This window comes from Microcebus murinus, chromosome 11 (genome assembly GCF_040939455.1).
Source record: "Microcebus murinus isolate Inina chromosome 11, M.murinus_Inina_mat1.0, whole genome shotgun sequence".
Lineage (NCBI taxonomy): Eukaryota > Metazoa > Chordata > Mammalia > Primates > Cheirogaleidae > Microcebus > Microcebus murinus.
The window spans coordinates 98,614,790-98,641,569 of record NC_134114.1 but is presented as its reverse complement, the minus strand read 5'-3'; the positions used below and the strand labels follow the sequence as shown (position 1 = coordinate 98,641,569).

The following is a 26,780-nucleotide window of genomic DNA, read 5'->3' as shown; positions in this document are numbered from 1 at the left end:
AATCACAACTCTAAAGAAGTTACTTAATTTTTTTTTTTTTTTTTTTTTTTTTTTGAGACAGAGTCTCACTTTGTTGTCCAGGCTAGAGTGAGTGCCGTGGCGTCAGCCTAGCTCACAGCAACCTCAAACTCCTGGGCTCGAGCGATCCTACTGCCTCAGCCTCCCGAGTAGCTGGGACTACAGGCATGCGCCACCATGCCCGGCTAATTTTTTTTTTATATATATATCAGTTGGCCAATTAATTTCTTTCTATTTATAGTAGAGACGGGGTCTCGCTCTTGCTCAGGCTGGTTTTGAACTCCTGACCTTGAGCAATCCGCCCGCCTCGGCCTCCCAAGAGCTAGGATTACAGGCGTGAGCCACCGCGCCCGGCCTTAATTATTTTTTTTTAAACTGTGGTTAAAAGGCAATATCATGGAATGGGCCAAATGCCATTAAGCATTAGAGGAACATAATGTTTGCACAGATTCCTTAGAATAAAAATGTTAATTTAATGGCTTAAATTATCTTAAACTTTTTTTTTTTTTACTTAATTCTAAAATTTCCAAAGGCTGAAAAGATGCTCCTCTATCAACTACCATGTCAGTTATTTGAGTTTATTTAATTCTAAAGATTTAGACCAAGCATGAAGTCTGAAGCTCAGAGATTCAGGGCAAATCTTATTGAAACTAAGGACTCTCTTATTATCCCATATAATTTTGGGGATTGTTTCTCTGCATGCTCTGTTTATATCTGTGATCAGAGATTTCAGCTGGTACACTGACCAGATTCTCAGTTATAACCTTGTCATTGAGATACATGAAACCTGGTTCACTGATCTCACTGCTTTCTTCTGTCATTTAATCTCTCAGCCCTTTTCTTGCTTGCAGTCTTGTCCAGCATAGGCTCCATAGCCTATCATTTCAAAATATGCGAACATTACCCTAAGCTGCCTTACTATTCTGTATTATTTTTCATATCTAACAGATAAAATTCCAACCCTGGATGAACCCTGATCTCTGGGTGAGCTCAGCTGCCTAGAGCTGCTAGGAAAAGCCACGAAACAGGCCAAATGGTCCCACTTTGAGTTACAAGTTCATGTTGTTTATCCATCATAGAGAGGCACTGGATGTCACCTGAGAATCGACCGGATCTCAGGTCTGCTCCCTCCCTTACTTAGTATCTGCAGTGCTATCTCAGTTAATTTCAAAGATCAGCATACCAGCCAACCCCCATCAAAGACCTATTGCCCTGCCTCCTGTTCGCAGGGAAAGTAGAAGGTATCTGAGAGAATATTGGTTGTTTTCCCTCCAGCATATAAACATGCCTGCATCTCTGTGCATCCTGCCCTTCTTTCTTCAGGCTACTAGAAAAGTGCTTTTCTTCTCCTACCTAAAGATCACTCCTTCACACAAATTCTGGTTTCACACTCAGCCTAACTTCTCAGGGATCTGATACTAGAAATTCTTCTTTTTTGAGAGGTGGGTAATTATAAACCCTACCTTTCAATTGGGCTATCCATTCCCACTGGCTTTCAGAAATGCAAGTCTCTTTTATAGAACAAAACAAAACCAAAAGACCACAAAAAATAAAAAAGAACAACAAACCTTCCTCCTTAACCCCAACCCCCACCAGAGCCTAGAAAAATATCCAGTATGTACTAGTCACCCAATAAACTCAGTTGTATGAGTTAATTTCCAAGAGGAAATTAAGAGGCGATTCAAGGTTCAGAACATTGTATATATATTACATATAAATATAAATAATATACCATCTGTATAAATAAGAAAAAGTTATAGGTAAACGTATGGAACTATTAATTGTGTTTTCACTCAGATCACAAATTTGAACATCGTAAGGGAAAGGAATTTTATTTCTTTAATTTTATTTTTTTTCTGTGTGGTTTGGGTTTTAGCAAGTGTATTATATTTTATTTAAGAATGTTTAAATTTTTCTCTATTTTTTCTTTAAACAATAATGCTCAACTTTGGCTTTCTAGCATCTCTATTTATATTAAAAGGACTTGTGAAACTATTGCAAGATTCCCAAATAAACTCAACTGTGTTTATTTAAAGTAAAATATGAACATAAGCTATAATAAAAAAATATAGAAAATAGCAAATATTAGCAAGGATGAGGAGGAACTGGAACCCTCATGTATTACTGATAGGAATATGAAATGGTGCAGCTATTTTGGAAAGCAGTTTGGCAGTTTCTTAAAAAGTTAAATGTACATTTGCTATACAACCTGGCAGTTCTACTCTTAAGTATAAACTACCACAGAAAAATAAAACCATATGTGCACACAAAGACATACATGTAAATCTATGAATATCATAGAAGCATTTATAATATCCCAAAAGTGGAAATTTCCCAAATGGCCACTGACTGGTTAACAGATGTGGTATATCCGTAACTGGAAACTTATTCAGCAATAAAAAGGAATGAAGTACTGATCCATGCTGTAGTATGCATGATCGTCAAGAACATTATGCTGAGTAAAAGAGGCCAGACAAAAAAGACCATGCAGTTTATGATTCCCCATTTATATGAGTTTTCCAGAGAAGGCAAATTTATAGTGACAGAAATTAGATCAGTGGTTGGCTGGGGCTAGGGCTGAGAATGGACACAAGGAATTTTGGGGGGTTGAATGGAAATGGAAATGGAAAAAAACTGGATTTTGGTGATAGTTGCACAATTCAGCAAATTTACTAAATTTGTACACTAAAGACAGGTGAATTTGTGGCATGTAAATTATACCTTAGTAAAGTTGTTTGGAAAAAACCCAATGAGCAAAGTTTCTGATGAGCTTGTTGATATCACCAATTGTTTAATGTAAATAAAAAGTGAAATTATATAAAACAAGTTGATATGCTATATTGCATTTAGATATTAGAAAATCAAAATAGCAATATTTGTGTTTCACAGTCTAACTTAAACAAAATTTTCTTGTTCATGTAATGAGGAAAATCTGTTTCCAACCTACTGATTTCGACATACCAAATCATAAGCGATTCTCCCCTTTTACATTTTGCCAACAAGTATGTCCTTGACTATGAATGGTTAATATGGTATACAATAATATTTTGCCCAGAGTGAAACATTCATGAAGAGAGTTCATGGCTAATAACAATTAATTAAGGTCTTTTTAGGATTCTTTTGTCTATAATTAAAATGCCAATAGAGTTTGGGACAGGATGTTTTCATCTGATTTAAATTCTTTTTCAGTATCCAGCACTGGTTCTTATTTTACATGTTAGTAATTCTTGAATGAGTAGATAAGATTGTAAGTTTATATTTTAAAGTAATTAATTGCCAACCAGAAAGAAAATAAACTGAGCACAGTTTATAAGGAGGCAAATGTAAGTAAAAGAAAAAAAAAAGAAATAATACATTCTGTTTCTGTGAAGGGTAGTGTAGGATTGCCTTAATTGGTGCCTCCACCATGAAAGGCCATTTGTAGAGGACAAACAGCTGTCCTTGTTCAGATATTCCCCTTGTCCACAGAGACCATATTAAGAAGACATTATTTATTTATTTATTTTTCCTTTTTCTTTCATCATATTATGAGGGTACAGATATTGTTAAGGTTACATATATTGCCCCTGCCATCCCTCCCCTGCCCTGTCAGAGCTTCAAGTGTGTCCATCCTCCCGGTGGTGTGCACCACACCCATTAGGTAAGTATACACCTTCCCCTCCCCCCTGCCCCCACTCGCTAAAAGTTTTTTTGTTTTTTTTTTTGACATTTTGGTTACATTTTGTATCTTTGCCTCTCCCTAAGAGGGGTTAGAGGTATGCCTTCCCCCTCCACAATGCTCACCACATTCCTAAGATGTGGGTTCTGCCCCCTAATCCCTGGTGAACGCTACCACCATTTGAGCACCATAGTTTTTAATCAATCAGTACCAATTTGATGGTACATGTGGAGCCCATTTTCCTGACCTCGTGTGGCCTCATTTTGGATAACGGACTTAAGCTTAATCTAGGATAGTATAAACGGTGCTAGCTCACTGTTGTTTCTTAGAATTGAGTGATATTCCATTGTGAGTATATACCAAATTTCGATTATCCACTCATAAATTGACAGGCACTTGGGTTGTTTCCATGTCCTTGCAATAGTGAATTGTGCTGCCATAAATATTCAGGTGCAGATGTCTTTATAATAGAAAGTCTTAAATAGAACTGAGATACCGGAGATGAAACCATCAGCATACAGTAACTTAATCTTTAATAAAGCTGACAAAAATATACAATGGGGAAAAGAATCTCTCTTCAATAAATGGTGCTGGGAAAACTGGTTAGCTACGCAGAAGATTGAATCAGAATCCCTACCTCTCACAAAAATTCACTCAAGATGGATAACAGACTTAAACTTAAGGCATGAAACATTAAGAATCCTAGAAGAAGATGTTGGGAAAACCCTATCAGACATTGGCCTAGGCAAAGAATTTTTGAGGAAAACCCCCAAGGCAATCACTGCAGCATCAAAAATAAACAAATGGGATCTGATCAAATTAAAAAGTTTCTGCACAGCCAAGGAAACCATCAGTAGAGCAAATAGACAACCCACAGTGTGGGAGAAAATATTTGCTCTCTATACCTCTGATGAAGGTCTAATAACAAGACTCTATCTGGAACTTAAAAGAATTAACAAGAAAAAAGTCAAACAACCCCATCAAGAAATGGGCAATGGAAATGAACAGAAACTTCTCCAAGAAGACAGAATAATGGCCTGAAACATACAAAAAATGATCAACATCTCTATTCAGCAGAGAAATGCAAATCAAAACCACAATGAGATACCACCTAACCCCAGTGAGAATGGCCTATATCAAGAAATCCCAAAACAACGAATGCTGGTGAGAATGTGGAGAAACAGGAACACTCTTACACTGCTGGTGGGACTGCAAATTAGTGCAACCTTTGTGGAAAAGAATTTGGAGATACCTCAAACAGCTAGAAATAGAAATACCATTCGACCAAGCAATAGCATTGTTAGGCATCTACCCAAAAGAGCATAAGAGGACATAATTTTAAGAAGAGTTAGAAGAAAGAATGAATGTCCTGACAGGTTGGTTTACAAAAGAATGGGATTATGAAGGAGGCTATGCAGGCTTCTCTCTGGGAATCCTAAAAGTATACTGAATGTGAACATAGGTATTTATGCATGAATCTAAAAAAAGTATATTACACTAAAAAATGTAGACTTTTTCCTTCATGTTCAGAACTTGATGTAATTTATAATTCTGAGTTAATATTTATTTAAAATTGCGAAATATGTATTGTCTGAAGGACAAGAGAGTAAATTTTAAAATCTTACGACCTGGCAATTTTTGGTATAGGAAGTGTGCTTATTTATAAGGTTGACATATCTTCACGTATACTTCAAAGATCGTCTTTTTCAAAAATGAGATTTGTAGCCAGCACATCTGTTGTTCTTATGCAGGGGATTAAAATGAGCTATTTTTGTTGAAGTTCAGCTGCAGAGTATCAAAATGTTAACCAATTCACCGAAAAAGTTATCTATTCTAGATTTTGTTTCTTTATGTTGAACTTTTAAAATGTTTTCTTCTATATGAGAAAGTCTCATTCTTCATTTAAAAAATAGAAGTTTTATGTGATTTTAAGTTGTGTTTTTGTCGTACTGTAGCATTTATATGCATCTAAGCCTTTCTAGCTTGGCATTTTGAATGTTAAATCGAAGTTTGGTTTTCTTAGTAGCTGTTTTTCATAAAAATTATGCCAGCAATATTGACTCTTCCTCCTTTGAATGTGAGATTGTTTTGTTCTTACAAAAATCTGAATTAAACTTGTTCTAGCTTTCCCCTTGGAATGGAATAATGCCATTCATGTGGGGCTTTTCAGGAAAACCTGAGTGGCATCTTGTATTCCCAAGAATTAATAAACTGTTTTCCTAACAATCCTTGTGTATGGAAAAAATATGAATTGGTCAGGCCTCAGGAAACTTACCTTTCTCTGATTGTAATCTCTCAAAACAGGAATAACAAAACTATAAAATTAAAAAATATTTAGTTTTTGATTCAGTTCTGTTTAGAAGAATGTTTACTGATCATCCAAAAGGTTCATCAAAGTAAGTTACAGCAGAAGGAGGGATAGAGTAGAAATACCAGTACCAGCTTTTGAGTCGCCCATAGTCTAAATCAGTCCTTTTGAAACTTTAAACTGTATATGGATCTCCTGAACGTACTGTTAAAAATGCAGATACAGGGTCAGGGGGTCTGTGACAAACAGAGGACAAACAACTGTCCTTGCCCTGAGTCTGCATTTCTAATCAGCTCCAAAGTGATGCAGGTACTGCTGGTCCATAGATCACACTTTGAGATTTAAGTATCTAAGTGAATTGTCCCTAATATTCATAGAAAGTCTTCCTATATACCATACAAGACATACATTTACTAAGGTTTTTATCATCCTAATAACTGAGCCGGACAATGGTACAGTCATCTGCTAGAGCCAGAGATCAGATCTTGTAATATTAACTTAACCTGTAAAGAATCCGTGACTATGGGCCTTATTAATACTGTCTTCCTAACTGGGCTGCCCACAGAACCAAAGAGACTGACACAGAAATAGAAATCAGATTGTTAATATTTATAGATGATTTGGACTGCCCAAATATGTTTAGGGTATGGAAAGTATTATCTTTATTAGTTAGTTTTGATTTTCTGAACTCTTGTTAACCTGGTGAGAGAAGAAAATCTCCGCTAGATGGAGAGTAGTCATTGGCGCTGATGGCTTCAGGGCCCAGGCAGGGAGCCCGGGAATGAGAGCGTGGGGTTGGAGCAGCTGGGGCTGTGGTGTCTGGAGAGAACATGCTTCATCTCATCACTGCCATGTAGCATGGCAGCCCAGCATGGGCAGACTTTCTAAATTTTCAAGAAAAGTCAAAGATACAAATTTCATGTGAAATTTTACAGTGTTGGCTACTAATTTAAATTCTTTAAAAACATTATTCAGTCCAAGAAAATACATCTGTCTCCCAGATTCAGCTCATGAGGCACCCATTCACAGTGTCTAGTGTGGAATACATCAAAGTCTCTTAATGTACTTCTCATGATTGGAAAATTATGCATTTTCTTTTTTTGTTTGTTTGTTTTTAGTGTATTATGGGGGTACAAATGTTAAGGTTACATATATTGCCCATTTTCAAAATGAAACTCTCTAGCCTTTTTTCTTTGGACACTTTGGTCAGAAGAAATAGTCTCTGTTTTGTGCATTTTGGAGGCACTGGTATAATATTGGTATATGATCATAAAACCTGTCTTTCCTTTTTCTCTCACGTTCCAGATTACAGGACAGGCCCGTGTTTCACTCAGGTCAACAACCAGATGTGCCAGGGGCAGCTGACAGGCATTGTCTGCACGAAGACTCTGTGCTGTGCCACCATTGGGCGGGCCTGGGGCCATCCCTGTGAGATGTGCCCAGCCCAGCCTCAGCCGTGCCGCCGGGGCTTCATCCCCAACATCCGCACCGGAGCCTGCCAGGGTGAGTCGCGTCCGCCTGTGCGCCTCCACACAGTGGACAAGCACTCTTCTTTTCCTGGAGTCGGGCGTCTGGCACTGTGGATGGTGACCTTTTACAATAGCCGTTTCCAAGAGAGGCCTGTTAACAAGCCTGACCAGAGATGTTTTATCTTTTAGCCACCTAATAAATATGTTTCAATGCTTGACATTAATGGAGAAGAGAGAAAGAGATGACAATTTGAGGAAAATTTAAAAATATAGTATAAAATATTTAATATAGTCATCTGTCTTAATCCAGATGACAGGACACCTCCCACCCCTCATCCCCAAACTATACATATGCAAATACCCAGGAAAAACATATTTTTCTCTCTCTCTCAATCTCCTTCACGTTATGAAAACCTGAACCCAGGTAATGGGGAGAAGGGAGCCACCCAATATTGGCCCTTTATTAACAGTGTCTTCAGAGACAAAGTGTGAACTCTGTTCATGACTGTAGTTACTTCAAAGCTTGTAACCCTGGCGGGATATAATCTTATTTCCAAGTCTTGAAACTCTCCAACCACATTTAGGGCTCTGAGGATGCTACCAACAGTAGACTCCAAGCAGCTAAGCAGTTAATTATCTTAATTAGTTTTTAGTCACGACAACTCTTACCTCTTTTAAACTAATTCTGTTGCATGTATTAAATCAATTTTTAGAGCTTGCAAATATTCTCTTTAATGAGATCTCAAATGGTCATTGCTTTAATATTACATAGCACTGGGATCATTGGAAAATGGAAATGACTTTTGTAATGTTCACAGAAATTATATTACTCATATTTGAAACTTGGAGAATTAGGTTTATTTGTTATAATTAAATCATATACAAAATTAGATCTGAAGTCTTTAAAATTGATGTTAGTAAGCAATGTCTGAAATAAAGATGCTATCTACCCTGCCCATGTGAATAAATAGTATATTGTAGAAAAGTAGTCCAGTGTCCTAAAACCCAAAGGAGAATTGTAGTTTGGGGAGCCGGTACACAGCCTCAGTTCACTGAATAATAAAATGTGAGTGCTCTGCATAATTTGGTAAATGTAACCCTGACAGTAGCCCCCAAAGATCTTTGTTAAGTGTTATAGTTTTATAAAAGGTTAATATTTTTAAAATGACCTATATCTGTACTCTTTTCATGTCAGAACTACAGGAATACCCAGGGGATGACTATATAACTAAAAAATTCATCAACTTTATATCACATATGAAAGCCATGTGAACTGTGCATCTAGAATGGTTTTTTTAGTGACTATCACAGGTCAGAATTTAATGATGAAGATTGGATTATATGCCATTTTTAATCTTTGTTTACTTTGGACAGTAAAATTCTACATCTTTTATATGAATACTAGTCTGATTATACAGAGTTCCTGATAATGCAACCATTTCTTCTATAAGAAGATATACTATACTACATTCTATGTAGTCTTTACTGTACTACCTAGATTTCACAGATTAGTATATGAATTACCATATAATTTATATAATATACATAGATTACTATTGAAAGTAAAATTATTATACTGATTTACTAGATTAATTCTCACTGGATTCATTAGAGTAATACTTTTTCTTTACTCTATGGCCCTCATTACCTTCTAATATATTTATTTTATTATTTTTATTTTCTCTGAGCTAGATTGTAAGCTCTGTAACAGCAGAAATCTTGTTTATTCACCAAAGTTTCAGGCATCTAGAATAGTGCCTAACATGTACTAGATGCCAAATAAATATCTTTTGAATTAATGGATTAAAATTGAAACACTTCCAAAACCCACTATTTCAGAGAAAAGCAAACAGTTCAGGTTGAGAAAAACCTTTAACTTCAATAGGAACTTACCACATTATTGACTTTCCTCATCTTCTGTATTTATACTTACGCCTTTTTACTTTGCTATTTTGTCAGAGAGGTCTAATTTTTCCAAACACAATTATGAAAAAAATGTATCATCTGATCTCAAAATTACTGAATATCCTTCAGGATTTAGTAATGTCTGAAGGCTTATTTACTTGATTTTTATATATATATATATATATATATATATATATATATATATATATATATAGCAAAAATAAGTTTCAGGCTCCATTTGCCTAAAAATCTAATGGATTAACACAGTAATGGAAACAAAATGAAATTTGCCACATGGTTAAAATGTCTGGAAAAGCACGTTGAAAAGTTCTGCTTTATTTCAAAATCATGGCATAGTCAGAAAGTTCTCCATTAAATACTAATCCTCAGTTCAGGCTATTTTAAGACTACATCTTACTGTGATTTCATTTTCCCTTTTAAATTCCTAGACTGTTTCCCAAATACTTATGCCAAATTAATCTGGAAGAGATGGGGAGTGAAAAAAATAACACAAAACATGGAACATATATGTCATACTTTTTAATGATAGTGATCATTTTTTGATGATTCAAAAGTTTTATACAGTTAACAATAAATTTAAACTATGGGGATGATAACTGTAAATAGCTTCATATTGGCTGTAAAACATGGTTCATATTAGTTCTGAACATAATGATATTCTATAGCTAATATAATTAGCTTATAATTATTACCTTATGGCTTAAGAGGATTGAAACATAATCTTGTTATAAGCACGATAACTGTGGAAAATAAAGGATAAAAGAAAATTAAAGTGCTACTTACAAAATTAAGCTGTGAGAAAATCAGTAATTTTATTTTATTTTTGACTATTGCCTTGATGACATTCTGGACTTAAATAAGCAATGTCAGAAAGATGTACATTCCGACGGTTCTATGAGGTCAGCCATAAAAATTCTTGACTGCTTTAATATTGGAAGCCATGTGAGTTCTAGCCCTTGTGCTTAATCTACATTTAATATTATACTTTCTTCCATTTTGTTTTGTATACTAAAAGACCAGTGTTAACTCATGTAAGTCCTTAAAATTTTAGCTATCATAAAATGAGTAAACTAAAAAATTTAAAAGTAGTAGCATTAAGCCTTTTTCCAGGAATATTTACATTTACATTTTTATTAAATATTTATTGTAATTATTTATTTACATATTTAAATATGTCATAAACTGCCATGTGCATATTATATATTATTTTCTTACAAATAGTTTCTTTTTTTTCTATCTTTAGTGTCATGAATATATGCTAATTAGAAGTGACATTTTCTTTAAAATTAGTACTTGGCTTTGGGTCTTTTAGGTATTCAAATGAATAGGCTGCACATAAAATTTTTTTAAATATATTAAAATAAAAGCTGCATAGTTATTAATTTATGACATTTAATGTTTATTCTTTTAAGGCTTTTATACTACTTTAAATGTTTCAAAACTGAAGATATAGCTAAAGACATTTGCTTGTTAAAATTTCATCTCTTGCTTTATCATTGGTGATAGTAACAGATCGATGCTTTACCTCTGCTCTGTTCTAAGTAACATGAGAGGCATGGGATTTCACATATTCAGCACAGTCAGGCCCTAGCTAGGACACAGGATAAGGACTCAAAAAAAGAAATAGCAAAACATATCCTAAATCAGTCCCTGCAAAACATATGCTGTTGTGTGTTCTTTTCATATGGTATTGGTGTGCAGAAATATGTAATTTCTTTAGTTTAACTGCACGTGAAAAGAAAGAGTTTAAGAAAGAGTTTAATCTCAGCTGAAACCAGGCAGGTACTGCTAGCTCCTCAGGTATAGAATGAAAGGAAGATGCCCTTCATAGAAAGTTGTTTCTAGGCCATCTATATAGCACAATGTGAAAAGGAAATTTTGCTTTTATCTGATTCATTTAATTAGTATAAATTATTAAAGAAAGTTACTGCCAAAACAAGTTTATCTTGGCTGTCTACATTGACTGAGTTAACCAAATTATTATAAAGTCTAACTTTAATTCATGCTTTGTCAACACAAGCTATTCCTATAAAATTCAGAAACTTCACTCAAAACATACTCAATTATAGAAACTCTTATTTAAAGATAGCAGAATATTTGCCTTCTTTTAATCCCACAAAACTATTATGAAAATGAATAATAGAGAAAACACAGCATTCTAAAATAAAATTCTATCATACCCAAAATTAAAGGCAGTGCACACATGCTGTTGTTGGGAAGTTATTGCAACAGGGAGCAGACCATTTCCTGTGAATGTCACCGGCCTAAAAGGCTATCCGGTGGGTGTTTGTTTGAGCCTACTAAGAGCAGAGAGCGAGTCCTGTGGATGTCCATTAGAGGAGAATGTGCCCCTGCGAGGTAGAGCTATTTCAGACCCTCACAGTAGCGGGAGGGTAGCGGAAGGAGAAACTGTGGGGGCAAACCATTTCTAAGTGTCCTCTACCAGCATTGCAGCCCAGAGATGTTCCTGTCGGTAAAAGAGGGGGAAGGAAAATGAGGAACTAGGGATCACCATCAAGCAATCTGTAACTTAGTGGCCAAAGGTAGGAGTGACACTACCAACTGAAAGCTGAAAATTGATACTCAAGGAAAAAAATAGGTAGGAAGTGAAGTTTGGTGAGAAACTGTTTCAGGCAATATTCCCTGTAGAAGATTCAAAAACCCCATTTGTTCTGGGCTCTCCCTACTCTGTGTTTGAGGAAGAAATGGCCCCATTGAAAGATGAGTAATAAAGAGAAAAGACCTATCCATAAAAAAGGAAGAACATAAGGAAAAGGCAGGTGAAGAATTACTACCCAAATAAATGCACAGCTCATATACTTCTCTCTTTTCTCAAGGAAATTAGAATCAATATCACCTTTCTTTTAAAAGGTGCTCAAAGGAAAGTATGAGTTTAGTGAAGACAGTCAAATGAGATAAAAAGTGAATTGATAGTACTCAAGAAAGACATTGAAGAGAATCTAAGACTTTACCTAATTAAATAAAGGTAAATAATACATACCACTGAAAAAACTTGTTGCTACAGGGTTAAGCTTGAGGAAGTCACCTAAATCATAATGTCAGAGAACAATAGATAAACAATGATTAGAGAAAAACTTATACACAGTAAAGCCAGACTACAGAAAATTGAGGAAAGGAACTGAAAAAATGTTTAAAGATAAAATAGAAAATTTGTCTAAAGTAGATAATGGCTTCAATTTGCAGATTGGAAGGCACAAAACTTCAATAGAAAGAGAAGATAATGAGAATCCCACAGGCAGAATATGGTAGAGTAAGCAGGGTTTTTTGTCTGTTTGTTTTGCGTTTTATTTTTTTAAATAAGGTAATATCCCAACTTGTCTCAGACTTCTCTAGAACGACTCATAGACCAGAAAACAGCGTGGCAATATCTGTAAACTTCTGAGGAAACAGTATGTACTTGAGTTGATATATATTTAAATAGGATTACTTTAGTTGCTCTGTAGAAAATCAGTTATAGGGAGGCCAGAGTGGAAGCCAAGAAGCCAGTTATAAGGTTCCTGCAGTAGTCCACATGATAGATCATGAAAGCTGAGACCATGTTAGTGGCAGAGGGGAGAGTTGAGATGTTTGGGTGGTAAGCAATTGTTGCTGATGGAATGATGTGAGATAAGTGAGAGGAAAATACCACATTTATCTCCCACATTTCTGACTTTAACAGCTGGAAAATTATGGAAAATTACGATGACACTTGTTGAGATAAGAAATACTGTGATAGAACCGTGCTCTGTTTGTTTTATTATAAGTTCAGAGTCCTGCAGATAGTAAGTCACCAATATTAGCTTGTTTTGATGAATTTAGTGTATCATACATGAGTAGGTATTCTGGCTGAATCAAACCATATTGAATAATTGCCAAGATACCACATATTTCTCAGATTCCAAATACAGACCTATTTTTCAATTGCTGTACTTAAAGTTTGATATTTATTTTTATACAAATAAAAATATTATGCCTGAGTATATACAGAGTATAGAAATAAGAGCTTCCATTTTAAAAATGGATTTCATTTGGACACAGGAAAAGATAAAAAAAAAACACTATCAAATATAGTAATAATTTCTATAGTCCTTGGTTCCCACACATATAAATTAAACAAACCATTTTTATATGGCTATGCTACTGCACATATTTTTCCATAGTTTGACTGAACTAAAAATGATATACTGTCTAACACTAATTTATATAATAAAATACATTTAATCTTTTAGGGCAAGTTTACTTGGAGAAACTAGAGAATAAATGAGGTTATAAACTAGAATTATTATTGTTTTATTACATTATTTATAACCTTAATAGATATGGACTGAGGTTATTATATAAGAGTTAAGTTCCAAAAGATTTAAATTTCTTCTATAAAATCCTTACATGTGATTTTAAGTAATTCAACATTTAAAGAAATAATAAGTTTGTGCCTTGAATTGAAGGGATGAACAAAGGGAAATCTATACAGTGTGGTCGGCGGAGAATTAGTCCTTAGTAGTTGCTTATGCTAGGACTTTGCAGATGTCAAAACTCTTGCATAGTTTGAAGGTTTGAGGCTTGCGTTGTTTTTTTTTATTGAGAGCACTTCTGCAGGTTTCTAGGTCCAAGATGATTATTTCTATATGATTTCTTTAAAATCTCATTTTTAAACTACTAACTTTATCTACCTAAAATAAATTAATTCTGTGTAACTGCACAGTCTAGGAGACTTCAAAAATAAAGGTTTTCTTTTTCCTTCTAGAAAATACTTTGTAGGCAATTACAAAATAAACCCTGTAATGTCAGATTTGAAAAATTACTGAATTTACTACAGTAAATACATAGTATAAGATTTTATGAATAGTATTAAGGGATTTATAGGTTTGGCCTCATTTCTCAGCTTATACCATGATATTCTTTCTCTGATTTATCTGCCAGGAAAAGAAGTTTCTAGAGATGTTTTATACCACACTGTAATGAAGGTGGGAATGTAGTACATTTTAAAATAATGAGGTTAGAAATGTTTTGAATTAAACTGTTCAGTATATAAACTTTTTGCCACATATTTCATTCTAGTTGATTTTTTTGGGATCAGATATCCTTTAATAAGACCCTGAAATCTACTTTAATTTCAGTGTAAAAATACTTTTGACTGTTGTAATTAGTTTTATAGACATAGCTAAAGGAAGAAGAAATAACGAAGATGCTAAGCTTTCTTATAGGCTTGAATTCTCTAATTTACACAGATACTCCAAGCTTGCGGGCTTACCAAAAAAAAATAGGGTAAACTGACATATGCTGACACAGAAATGTATCCACGAAATATTTTTTAATGAAAAAAACTTGAGATGCAGAACAAGATATATAATATGATCTCATTCTTGTTAATATACCACCATTCTCTGAATGTATATGTGAATAAAAATCTAAAAGAATAGATTACTAACATATAAATGGTTATTTTTTATATTTCCTATTTTTCTTTAACATTTGTTACAGTGGGGTATGTTATTTTCTAATTAAATATATAACATTAATAAATCTGTGTTAGCCTGTAACTTTGATAGATAATAATAAATTTGCATAAATTTACACTTTTTTAAATAACTTTTTTTCCTAAAGTTGTTATATGCAGTATAGGAAACTGGGAAACACAAAAAGCAAGGAACAAAGTCATCCACAATTACAAGCAGTTTATAATTCGATGTGTCCTTGCAGGTCTGGAGTATTTATACACAACATCCAATTTTATGGGATTGAAATTGTACAGTATGTATCATGCTTTTTTCACATATCGTGAATATTTACCAATCCATACTCTCAAAACTATAAGAGTAGTTTGTTACCAAGAATACACACCAACTCAATCTGTTAGGAACAAATGTAATCCTGCCTTTCTTGGGACAAAAATTTCATACAAGACAAAAACAGCAATAGGCCTCTAGGTAAAAGTATTGGCAGAGTTTTGATTAAAATACTGCATTCCCTTAATGCTCAGTTTAAAATCAAACATAAAGCAACAGAGTACATTAAGTGTAATGTTTCTAAGATAATTCATTATCTGATAGATACCCTTAAAATATTAGTAATACGGTATGTTTCCACTGAAATACTTAATGTATTCTCATAATACAGCCAAAAGAGATGCACACACATCAGTGGCTACCATCAAAATGTCAATATGAACATATCTGCATACATCTCCTCTTTCATACTTCCTTCTTCCCCTCACTGCCAACTTAACAAACAAATCCTGTTACACACTGCTCAGAGGTTAACAATTCCACATCCAAGGTGAATCTTTTCTATGCACTGTAACAAAAAGATACTCACTAAATGGCTGATTCACTGGTTCTACTTTTTATCATACATTGTCACCTCAGGACATCTCCAAAGCTTCAATGTTGCAAAATAATGAACTTTGTCCACAGTAAACACAGATACTTTAATAAAAATGCACACATAGACCTATAGTTATAAACTAAAACCATCTTCTAGATATGGAGATAGTAGCAAAGAGCCTTGCCTTTCATCCTTCCGCTTCTCCCTCTTCCCCTACTCCACTGACTAAGTACAGGACTACATCCAGCAGGAGGTGGATTAAGGAAGGTCACTCAAAGAAGACAGTCCTTCATAAAAACTAACATAACAAAAGAACATTTATAAAGGGATTATTTTGCTACCTCTACTTTTAACATACTTTGAGAATTAGGACTTGTTTAGCCTTTAATACACACTAATATTAACTAGAACACATACAAAACAATGGTTAGGCAATCTGAACTAATCTAACTCATGGGCACAGAACCCTTCTCTGCATAAATCCTCCCCCCGCCCCCGTGCCCCCACCCCCCATGACAGTCAGCATACTCTCCAAGACATCAGGTTTAACACTTCCATTCTCAAAATGCAGCCACTTCTATGAAATAACACAAAACACTTAAGGGGTATTACTTTAGCCTTCTACTTTTAATATATGTCATGCACTTTTAAACATCTAGAAAGACTAGATGTTTCAAATAGGACTAAAGTTTTTTTCCCACTATACACAGTAGCATTAAATAAACAGAGTACACTCCTAACAAAAGCTGTAATTTCAAAGTGTCTTCTAAATAGGAACATTCTGGCCTAAAACCCTTCCCCTTCCCACCTCAATCAACACAGTGGACAGGTCCAAGCATCTGGAATGCTTAGAGGTGATTTTAACAATTTCACTCCCATAAGTGTTTTTAAGAACAGTCTTTCCTATGAATTTTAACACAAAGTCCACTCAGTGTATTAGTTTAATAACTCTACTTTTGTCATACACTGGCAACCTCTTTAGAAAGATTAGATGTTTCAAATAAGGACTTAAGTTGTCCACTATATACATGGTAGTGTTGAAGAAACTATATACTTTTAACTGGTTATATCTGAAAGTGTTTTCTAATAGGAGCATTCTGGTCTAGAATCCTTCATTTCTTTCAACTCTTCTTCACTACCAACCTGGTGGACACAGGCACATGTTGTCACATATAATAGAGTTGATGTTATCATTTCACTTCCAATAGTCTTTTTCAGAAGACAGACTTTCTATGATTTTAACACAAAGTGTACAAAATATTAATTTACCAGCTACTTTTGCCATACATTGGCAACCTCTTTAATCTCTAGAAACTAGATTTTATAAAATTGGGACTCATTTGTCCAGATATTTCATATATCCAGATATATCATATATTTCATATAAAAACTTGTCCACTATGTACACAAAACTGTTAAATAAAATTGCACACATATAGCAATGGTTATAATCTGAGGTATCTTCTAAATATGACCATTTTGGCCTTGAACCATTCCCTCCTCATTTCCTTCTCTCTGCTTTCAATCCAGTGGAAAAGTACAGGTATGTGTAATGCCTAGAGTTGGTTGAACAAATTTTACTCAAAAGTCATCTGCAGAGGACAAGCTTTCCTATGAATTTCAACACAAAGTGTACAAAATGTGCTAATTTTACTAAGTACTTAGTCATACCCTGGTGACATCTAGAGACTAGATATTACAAAATTAGGACTCATTTGTCCATTTTATATACTATATACATACAGAAAAAATGCAGAAAACATAATAAAAATGATATCTGAAAATGTCCAAGTATGAACACGCATATTACCTTTTGCAATTCCTTGCCTCCCACCTCCTTCAAACTATTAGAAAGTATAGATGGTACTGTATTGCTCACAGAAGTAGTTTAACAATTCTACTTCCTATGAATTTTAGAAGAAAGATATTTGCAAAGTGATATTTTACTACCTCTACATTTAACAAATGTTGGGCACTTCTAAACATCTGGAGAGATAAGATGTTTCAGGTAAGAACTTAATTTGTCCATTTTATACACAGCAGTCTTGAATAAACTGCACACATGTACCAATAGTTATAATTTGAAAGTGTCTTAGAAATATAAGAACATTCTTGCCTAGAACACTTTCCTACTCCACCTAGCCAATGGGCTTTAATGCTCAAATTTTCAGAACACAGTCTTTTCTAGGAGTTAAAGCAAAATGTACAAAATATATCAGTTTACTAACTCTACTTTTGTCATACACTGGCAACCACTTTAACATCTAGAAAGGCTAGATGTAAATTAGGACTGGTTTGTCCTTTATATACACAGATAAGTAAAACAAAATACACAGACATAGGATGAATGATTAATCTTGCCTCACTGTAAGTGCACTGGCCTTGAGCTCTTCCTTCTCCCCGCTCCTGCTCTGAACCCCTGCACAAACACAAAGTGTGCTACTCAAGAGGTGGTTTGGCCATTCCCCCCCAAAATTTCATATGAACTTTAACAAAAAGGTATTTACGAAAGGCATTACTACTTCTACTTTTAACATGTCGGGCACTTCAGAACATCTAGAAATAATAGATATTTAAAAAGAGTAGTTTTGTTCACTGTATATTCAGTAGTAAGGAATAAAATGCACCCACAGAACAATGGCTATAATATGGAAGTGTTTTCCAAGTACGGCCAGTCTGGCAGCAGATCTTCCCTTCCTTCCCAAGGTCTTCCACTCCATGTCCTCTAGCCCCCGAAAAAGTGTGGGTGGGTGTCGCTTCTAGAGGGGGTCTAACAGCTCCATTTCAAGAAGTCATTTCCAGAAGACAGTTTTTTCTGTGATTTTTTTTTAACGGGCATTTACAAAATTAATGATTTTCTAACTCTATGGTAGATTGGCAACCTCTTTACACCTAGAAGGGCTAGATGTACCATGTTTCCCAGAAAATAAGCCCTTCGCATAAAATAAGCCCTAGCAGGATTTCTAAGCATGTGTGCAATAGAAGCCCTACCCCCAAAATAAGACCTAGTGACAGCGTGGCTGCCCAGGGCATCTGCACAACCCATGCATTTCATCACAGAGCAGGAAAGAAGAGCAGCCCTTGTCATCTGCCCCATGAGAGCTCTATGGCTCGGCATGAGAGATTGGAGCCAATGGTTCTAAAGGAAACAGAGTGGGAAGACATTCAGGATGGAACTCGGGGTTTGGAGAGTTATGATGATGTTCCAGAAGAAGACGACTTAACTATATTTGAATAACTGTAGATTGTTGTACGGTACTTAAAAAAAATAACACATCCCCTGAAAATAAGCCCTAAGGTGTCTTCTTGAGGAAAAATAAATGTAAGACCCTGTCTGATTTTCGGGGAAACATGGTAGCAAACGTTTCTTTTAAAAGGTCAGGGGGAAGTTGAGAGCAGCTTTTCATGTTACATACACGGCCTTCTGTGAGCGGCCAGCCAGCCTTCCCAAAGGGTGGCGGGCGTTCCGCGTGGCCAGTGTGACATGTCCCTTCTCTCTTCCAATAGCAGTATCTGCGGGAACGAGGACAACTGCGATGGCCCACGCGGCGCCGTTCTCCGCTCTCTTCCGGCCCCGCTCCCTTCGGCCTAGGACCTTTGTGGGTCTCTGTCAGGGCCAGGCAGGGTTGCCCCGCTGGCGCCATGGCTACGCCGGGGGCCTGGACCTGTGCGGCCAGTCCCTGCCCTCCTCGCGGCCCTCCCATCCCCCAGGCGCTCAGGCCGCTGCGGGCCGCCTCACGTCACTCGGGGGCGTCACACCGCGTCACGTCACTCGGAGGCGCCACAGCCAGGGCCCACTTTCTCGGCCAAACGCGCATAGACTTGCCTACTATATTTATTTTTGTGTGGAGTACTTATTATAAAAATCTGCTGAATTAGAGATTATATTATATAAATATAAATATATTATATAAATGTGCTGAATTATAGATATATAATTGAAGATTCAAAAACTTCATCAAAAGGATTTTTCCAGATCCTCTATGTTAGCTGTAGTTTTTCAGACATTCCTTTTATTAGATTGAAGAAATTCCCAAGTGTTCCTGGTTTACTGAGAGTTTTAAAATCCTGTTTGAGTGTTGAATTCTGTCACTTGCTTTTTCCATAGCTATGAAACGATCATATACTTTCTCTTTCTAAATCTGTCAATATAATGAAATTAATAGTGATTGATGCTTGAATGTTAAAATGAAAATCTTAATTCCTTGGATAAACCCCACTCCGTCATGATGTACTAACTTTTTTATATGTTGCCAAAATGGACTTCTTAAAAATTTTAAAGAATTTTCATGTGCCTATTCCGGAGAGATGTTACTCTATTTTTTTTTTTTTTTTTTTTTTTCTTGTAATGTCTTTGTCTGGTTTTGGTGTTAGAATAATGCTGGCCCAATAAAATGGATAGAAAAATGTCTCCTCCTCTCTTTTTTATGAGAATTTGTGTACAGTTGATATTATTTCTTTGGTAAATGTTTACAAGAATTATTAACAGTACAGCCACCTAGGCATGAAGTTTTCTTTCTGTGAAGATTTCAAAGTTAGAATTAAATTTCTTTAATAGATGTAGTTCTATTAAGTTTGTCTGTTCTTGCTCCAGTGAGCCCTGGTATTTGTGCCTTTTAAGGAATTTGTGCATTTTATCTTAACTACTGAATTTAACGACATAAGGTTGTTCAAACTATTTTCTTTGATATTTTTAATCTGTATAGAATCTATAGTGATGTACTCACTCTCATTCCTTATATTTGTTATTCATTCCTTTTCTCTCATTTTTTCCTTGGTTAGTTTTGATAGAAATCTATCAATTTTCCTTAAATTTCCAAAGCCACATTTTGTGGTCATTGATTCTCTCTATTGTTTGTTTCATATTTTATCATTTTTCATTTTTCTTTCTACTATTTATGTTAAGTTTAATTTGCTTTTCTTTTTTTAAATTTCTTTTTTTTTTCTGCGTCTGATCATTCTTTTTTTTTTATTTCGGCATATTATGGGGGTACAGATTCTAAGGTTTCAATAAATGCCCATTTCCCCCCCACACACAAGTCTGAGTCTCCAGCATGACCATCCCCCAGATGGTGCACAACTCACTCATTATATATGTATATACCCGCCCCCCTCCTCTCCCACCTGTCCAATACCCTATTACTGTAGTACCTATGTGTCCACGTAGGTGCTGCTCAGGTAATACCAATTGGCTGGTGAGTATATGTGGTGCTTGTTTTTCCATTCTTGGGAAACTTCACTTAATAGTATGGGTTCCAGCTCTAACCAGGAAAATATAAGATGTGCTATATCACCATTGTTTCTTAGAGCTGAATAGTACTCCATGGTATACATATACCACATTTTATTAATCCATTCTTGGATTGATGGGCACTTGGGCTGTTTCCACAGCCTTGCAGTTATGAATTCTGCTGCTATAAACATTCGAGTGCAGGTGTCTTTTTTGTAGAGTGTCATTGGATCATTTGGGTAGATGCTCAGCAATGGGATTGCTGGATCAAATGGTAGATTCACTTGTATCGCTTTAAGGTATCTCCATATTGCTTTCCACAGAGGTTGAACTAGTTTGCAGTCCCACCAGCAGTGTAGGAGTGTTCCTCTCTCTCCGCATCCACGCCAGCATTTATTGTTTGGAGACTTTTTGATAAAGGCCAGTCTCACTGGAGTTAAGTGATATCTCATTGTGGTTTTTATTTGCATTTCCCTGATGATAAGAGATGTTGAGCATTTTTCATATGTTTGTTGGCCATTCTTGTCTTCTTTAGAAAAGTTTCTGTTCAAGTCCTTTGTCCACTTTTTAATAGGGTTATTTGATTATTTCTTGCTGATTTTCCTGAGTTCTAAGTATATTCTAGTTATCAGTCCCTTATTGGATGCATAAGATGCAAAAATTTTCTCCCATTCTGTAGGTTGTCTGTTTACTTTCATGACTATTTCTTTGGCTGTGCAGAAGCTTTGTAGTTTGATCATGTCCCATTTATTTATTTTTGTTGCTGCTGTGATTGCCTTTGGGGACTTCTTCATAAACTCTTTGCCTAGGCCGATGTCTAGGAGAGTGTTTCCAACTTTTTCCTCCAGAGTTCTAATAGTTTCATACCTTAGGTTTAAGTCTGTTATCCAGCGTGAGTTGGTTTTTGTGAGAGGTGAAAGGTGTGGGTCCTGTTTTAGCCTTCTACAGGTGGCTATCCAGTTTTCCCAGCACCATTTATTGAAAAGGGATTCTTTTCCCCAGTGTATGTTTTTGTCTGCTTTGTCAAAGATTAGATGGCTATATGAGGATGGTTTTATATCAGGATTCTCACATCTGTTCCACTGGTCAGTGTTCCTATTTTTGTGCCAATACCATATTGATTTAATTACTACAGCTTTGTAGTATAGTTTGATATCTGGCATATGAATGCCTCCCATTTTGTTTTTGTTGCCTAGAATTGCTTTTGATATTCGGGGTATTCTTTGGTTCCATACGAAGCGTAAAATTATTTTTTCTATATCTGTGAAGAATGCTGATGGGATTTTAATAGGTATTGCATTGAATCTGTAGATCAGTTTGGGTAGTATAGACATTTTGATGATATTGAGTCTGCTGATCCACAAGCATGGTATGGATTTCCATCTGTTTACATCCTCTGCTATTTCCTTCCTCAGTGTTTCATAGTTCTCCCTATAGAGGTCTTTTACCTCCTTGGTTAAGTATACTCCTAGGTACTTTAATTTCTTTGTTGGTATTGTGAAGGGAATTGAGTCTTTGATTTGGTTCTCAATTTGATTGTTGTTGGTGTATATGAATGCCTCTGATTTCTGTGTATTAATTTTGTATCCTGAGACTTTACTAAATTCATTGATCAGTTCCAGGAGTTTCTTGGTTGAATCTTTGGGGTTTTCTAGATATAATATCATATCATCAGCAAACAGTGAAAGTTTGATCTCTTCTGCCCCTTTTGAATACCTTTAATTCCATTTTCCTGTCTGATTGCTGTAGCCAAGACATCCAGCACTATATTGAACAGAAGTGGAGATAGTGGGCAGCCTTGTCTGGTTCCAGTTCTAAGTGGGAATGATTTCAATTTTTCCCCATTCAGTATGATGCTGGCTATGGGTCTGTCATATATGGCTTGTATCATTTTTAGGTATGTCCCTTCTATGCCTATTTTCTTAAGTGTTCGTATCATGAAAGGGCGTTGAATTTTGTCAAAAGCTTTTTCTGTATCTATTGGAGGAATCATGTGGTCTTTGTTTTTGCTTCTGTTTATGTGGTGAATTGCATAATTAGATTTACATATGTTGAACCATCCCTGCATCCCTGGGATGAAGCCCACTTGGTCGTGATGGATTATTTTTTTGATAAGTGTCTGGATTCGGTTAGCTAAGATTTTGTTGAAAATTTTTGCATCTATATTCATTAGGGATATTGGTCTGTAGTTTTCTTTTTTTTTTTGCATCCTTTCCTGGTTTTGGTATGAGAGTAATATTTGCTTCATAAAAGGTGTCGGGGAGGTTTCTGTTCTTCTCGATGTTGTGGAATAGTTTCTGCAAGATAGGTACTAGTTCTTCTTTGTAAGTGTGGTAAAATTTGAGTGTGAAACCATCTGGCCCGGGACTTTCCTTTTTAGGGAGATTTTTAATTGCTGTTTCTATTTCAGCTCTTGAGATTGGTCTGTTCAGGAAATCTATTTCTTCCTGGTTGAGCCTAGGGAGGCTGTGTGTTTCTAGAAATTTGTCCATTTCCTCCAGATTTTCCAGTTTGTGTGCATAAAGATTTTTGTAGTATTCATAAATTATATCTTGTATCTCTTTGGGATCAGTTGTGACATCTACTTTTTAGTTCCTGATGGAGCTTATTAGAGATTTCTCTTTTCTGCTTTTCGTTAGCTTAGCCAATGGCGTGTCAATTTTGTTTATTTTTTCAAAGAACCAACTTTTTGTTTTATTGATCTCCTGAATAGCTTCCCTGTTTTCAATTTCATTTAGTTTTGATTTGATCTTGTTGATTTCACTTCTTCTGCTGGGTTTGGGGTTGGTCTATTCTTCTTTTTCTAGCTCCTTGAGTCGTTTCGTTAGATTGTCTATTTGTGATCTTTTTGTCATTTGGTTATAGGCATTTATGGAGATAAACTTTCCTGTCAGAACTGCTTTAGCTGTGTCACAGAGGATTTGATAACTTGTCTCTCCATTGTCATTTTCTTCATAGAATTTTTAAATTTCCATCTTGATTTCTTCATTTATGAAGTAATCATTTAGTAAGAGGTTTAATTTCCAAGTTTTTGTGTAGAAATGTGAGTTTCTGTTAGGGTTCATTTCTACTTCTATTCCACTGTGTTTTGAGAAGGTACATGGTATGATTTCTATTTTTTTAAATATTTGAGATTTACTTTGTGTCCTAGGATATGGTCAATCTTAGAGAATGTCCCGTGACCTGATGAGAAGAACGTATATTCAGTGGATTTTGGGTAGAATGTCCTGTAGACGTCAGTTAGACCCAATTGTTCCAGAGTTTTGTTTAAGTCCATTATTTCTTTGTTAATTTTCTAATTGGAGGATCTGTCTCGTGCCGTCAGTGGGGTGTTGAAATCTCCGGTCATTATGGAGTTGCTATTAATCAATTTGCTTAGATCTAGTAAGGTTTGCTTTATGAAACTGGGTACACCTAATTTGGGTGCATATATATTTAAAATTGTTATCTCTTCTTGTTTAACTGTTCCCTTCACCATTATATAATGACCCTCTTTGTCTTTCACTACTTTTGTTGGTTTAAAAACTAAATCATCTGAAATTAGAACTGCCACGCCAGCCTTCTTTTGGCTTCCACTTGCCTGGAATACTGATCTCCACTCTTTTACTTTTAGTCTATATGCATCCTTGCAGGTTAGATGTGTTTCCTGAAGACAGCATATACTTGGCCTGTATTTTCTTATCCATTCAGCCAGCCTATGTCTCTTGAGTGGAGAGTTTAAGCCATTCACATTTGTTGAGAGAACTGATAGGTAAGGTAGATTATTGTTCATTCTGTTGGGTTGGATGTTGTTGCTTTGATTTCTCTCTTGATCCATTTTATTATCTGGCCTTTAATCTTTGGGTTTTGGTTGTTTTTATATTCGTGAGTTTTTATTATGGTGTTCCGTGTGTAACACTGTTTTGAGTACTTCTTGTAGGGCTGGTCTTGTCTTGGTGAATTCTCTGAGACTTTGCTTGTCTGAGAATGTCTTTATTTCTCCTTTGTATATGAAGCTTAGTTTTGCAGGGAATAAGGTTCTAGGCTGGGCATTGTTTTGTTTGAGAAGAGTGAGAATGGGGCCCCAGTCTCTCCTTGCTTGTAAAGTCTCATTAGAGAAGTCTGGTGTTATTCGAATTGGCTTTCCCTTGTATGTCACTTGCTTCTTTCATCTTACAGCTCTTAGAAGGGCCTCTTTAGTTGATATTTTAGTCAATCAGATGACTGCATGTCGTGATATCTTCCTGTTTGCATTGAATCTCCCAGGGGTCCTCTGAGCTTCTTGAACTTGTATATTGAGATTTTGAGCAAGGCCTGGGAAATTTTCCTCTATTATATCTTCAAACAGCTTGTCCAAGCCTTGAGTGTTGTCTTCTTCCCTTTCTGGTATCCCTATGACCCTCACATTAGGTTTCTTTACATAATTCCACATGTCTTGTAGACTTTGCTCTTTTCTCTTGTTTCTCTGCTCTCTCTGTGACGGTTTTATTTAGTTGGAGGGTGTTATCTTCCATCTCTGAGATTCTGTCTTCTGTTTGATCTACCCTGTTCTTGAGACTCTCCACTGTATTTTGTAGTTCCCTGAGTTGATTCTTCATTTCTAGGAGTTTGGTTAAACTTTTCTTCATTGTGTCTATTTCTTTAGTGAACTTTTTTTGTAGGTCCTGGAGGCTTTTTGTGGTTTCTTTGTGTTGGTTATTGAGTTGTTCTTGCAGGTTGGTAAGTGTTCTTATGATCCACATAAGAGAAACTCCTCTTCTGTCATTTTGGTTGCCTGATTTTGGTTGGTGTCCGTTTCTAGGGGGCTGGTGCTCCTCTTTGGGGGTGTGTTTTCTGTTTGGTTCTTCATATTTCCTGAGTTCCTTCGCTGATTTCTTCCCATGTCAATAAGTTGTTGTTTCTTTCCTTTAGGTTTTTTTTTGGGTATTGACATGCCTTGTTTAGTTTCTTAGTTGGTAGGTGGTGTCTGTGGGTGAGATTCGACCACTCCCTGTATAATGAGTCAGTAGGTGCCATGAAAATGCTGTGCAGGATGTCCTCCCTGTCAGTAGGTCGTGCTTGCTTGGAGGAACAGGCTACACTGCTGTTTTTGTGTCCTGTTTTCAGCTCTTGTTCCTGTAGACAGAACTCTAGTGCCTCCGGTGGTCGGTGGGGCCCTGGGACTTTCAGGTGTGTCCTTTTCTCCCCTTCAGTGAAGGCTGGTCTAGGAGAAAGTCTGGGCGGAGCTGGGTTGGGTAAGCCTGCCCGCAGGCACCACCAATGTCGTTAGCAGGGGTCAGAGTTCTGTTCTCTGCTTCCAGGAAAAGCTGTCAGGGAGGGGCTGGAATGGCCCCGCTCAGCCAGAAAGTCTGTATGTGGGGGTGGGGCTGTCTGAGACCTGCAGTCTGGACCGGGCTTTGCTTCTTTCCACCCTCCCCAACTCCGCAGCTACTCCTGGGCCTCTGCCAGCAGGCCAGACCACACGCCACCAGGCTTCCCCTGACTGTGATGCCGGCGGAGAGGTTCCCTAGGCAGGAACGCCACCTGGGCTGGGCATATGGCCTCCTTTTGGGAGTAGGGTTGCCCTCTAGGAGGCTGATCTGCCCCTGAAGGGACACACACCTCAGTAGGCTGTTCCCGTATATTCCTTCTGTGCCCGGGGCAATGCGAGACCTGGGTGCACGGGATCTGGTCTGCAGGTCTGACCTGTGGGTCTCAGAGTTCAAACTGTATCCCCACCAGGGAGAGGAGTGCCAGTCCCAATTTACCCACAGGGAGCCCAAGCTGGGTCTATGTCTCTCAGCCTCAGGGTCTGCCCTGTTCTCCTGGGAACACCGTGCCAGCAGCACCTGGGAGGGCTGGCGGGTAGGAAGCTCACTGTCTGAGTCC

General features: G+C 36.4%; 1 protein-coding gene across 1 annotated transcript in view; it reads left to right on the top strand.

Moving 5' to 3' along the window:
• Positions 1-26,780, top strand: part of FBN2 (fibrillin 2) — a 284,415-nt gene that overhangs the window by 60,918 nt on the left and 196,717 nt on the right. Inside the window, exon 6 of the mRNA XM_076008344.1 lies at positions 7,290-7,487. Coding sequence (XP_075864459.1) covers positions 7,290-7,487 — 198 coding nt within the window. The remainder of the gene's footprint in view (positions 1-7,289; positions 7,488-26,780) is intronic.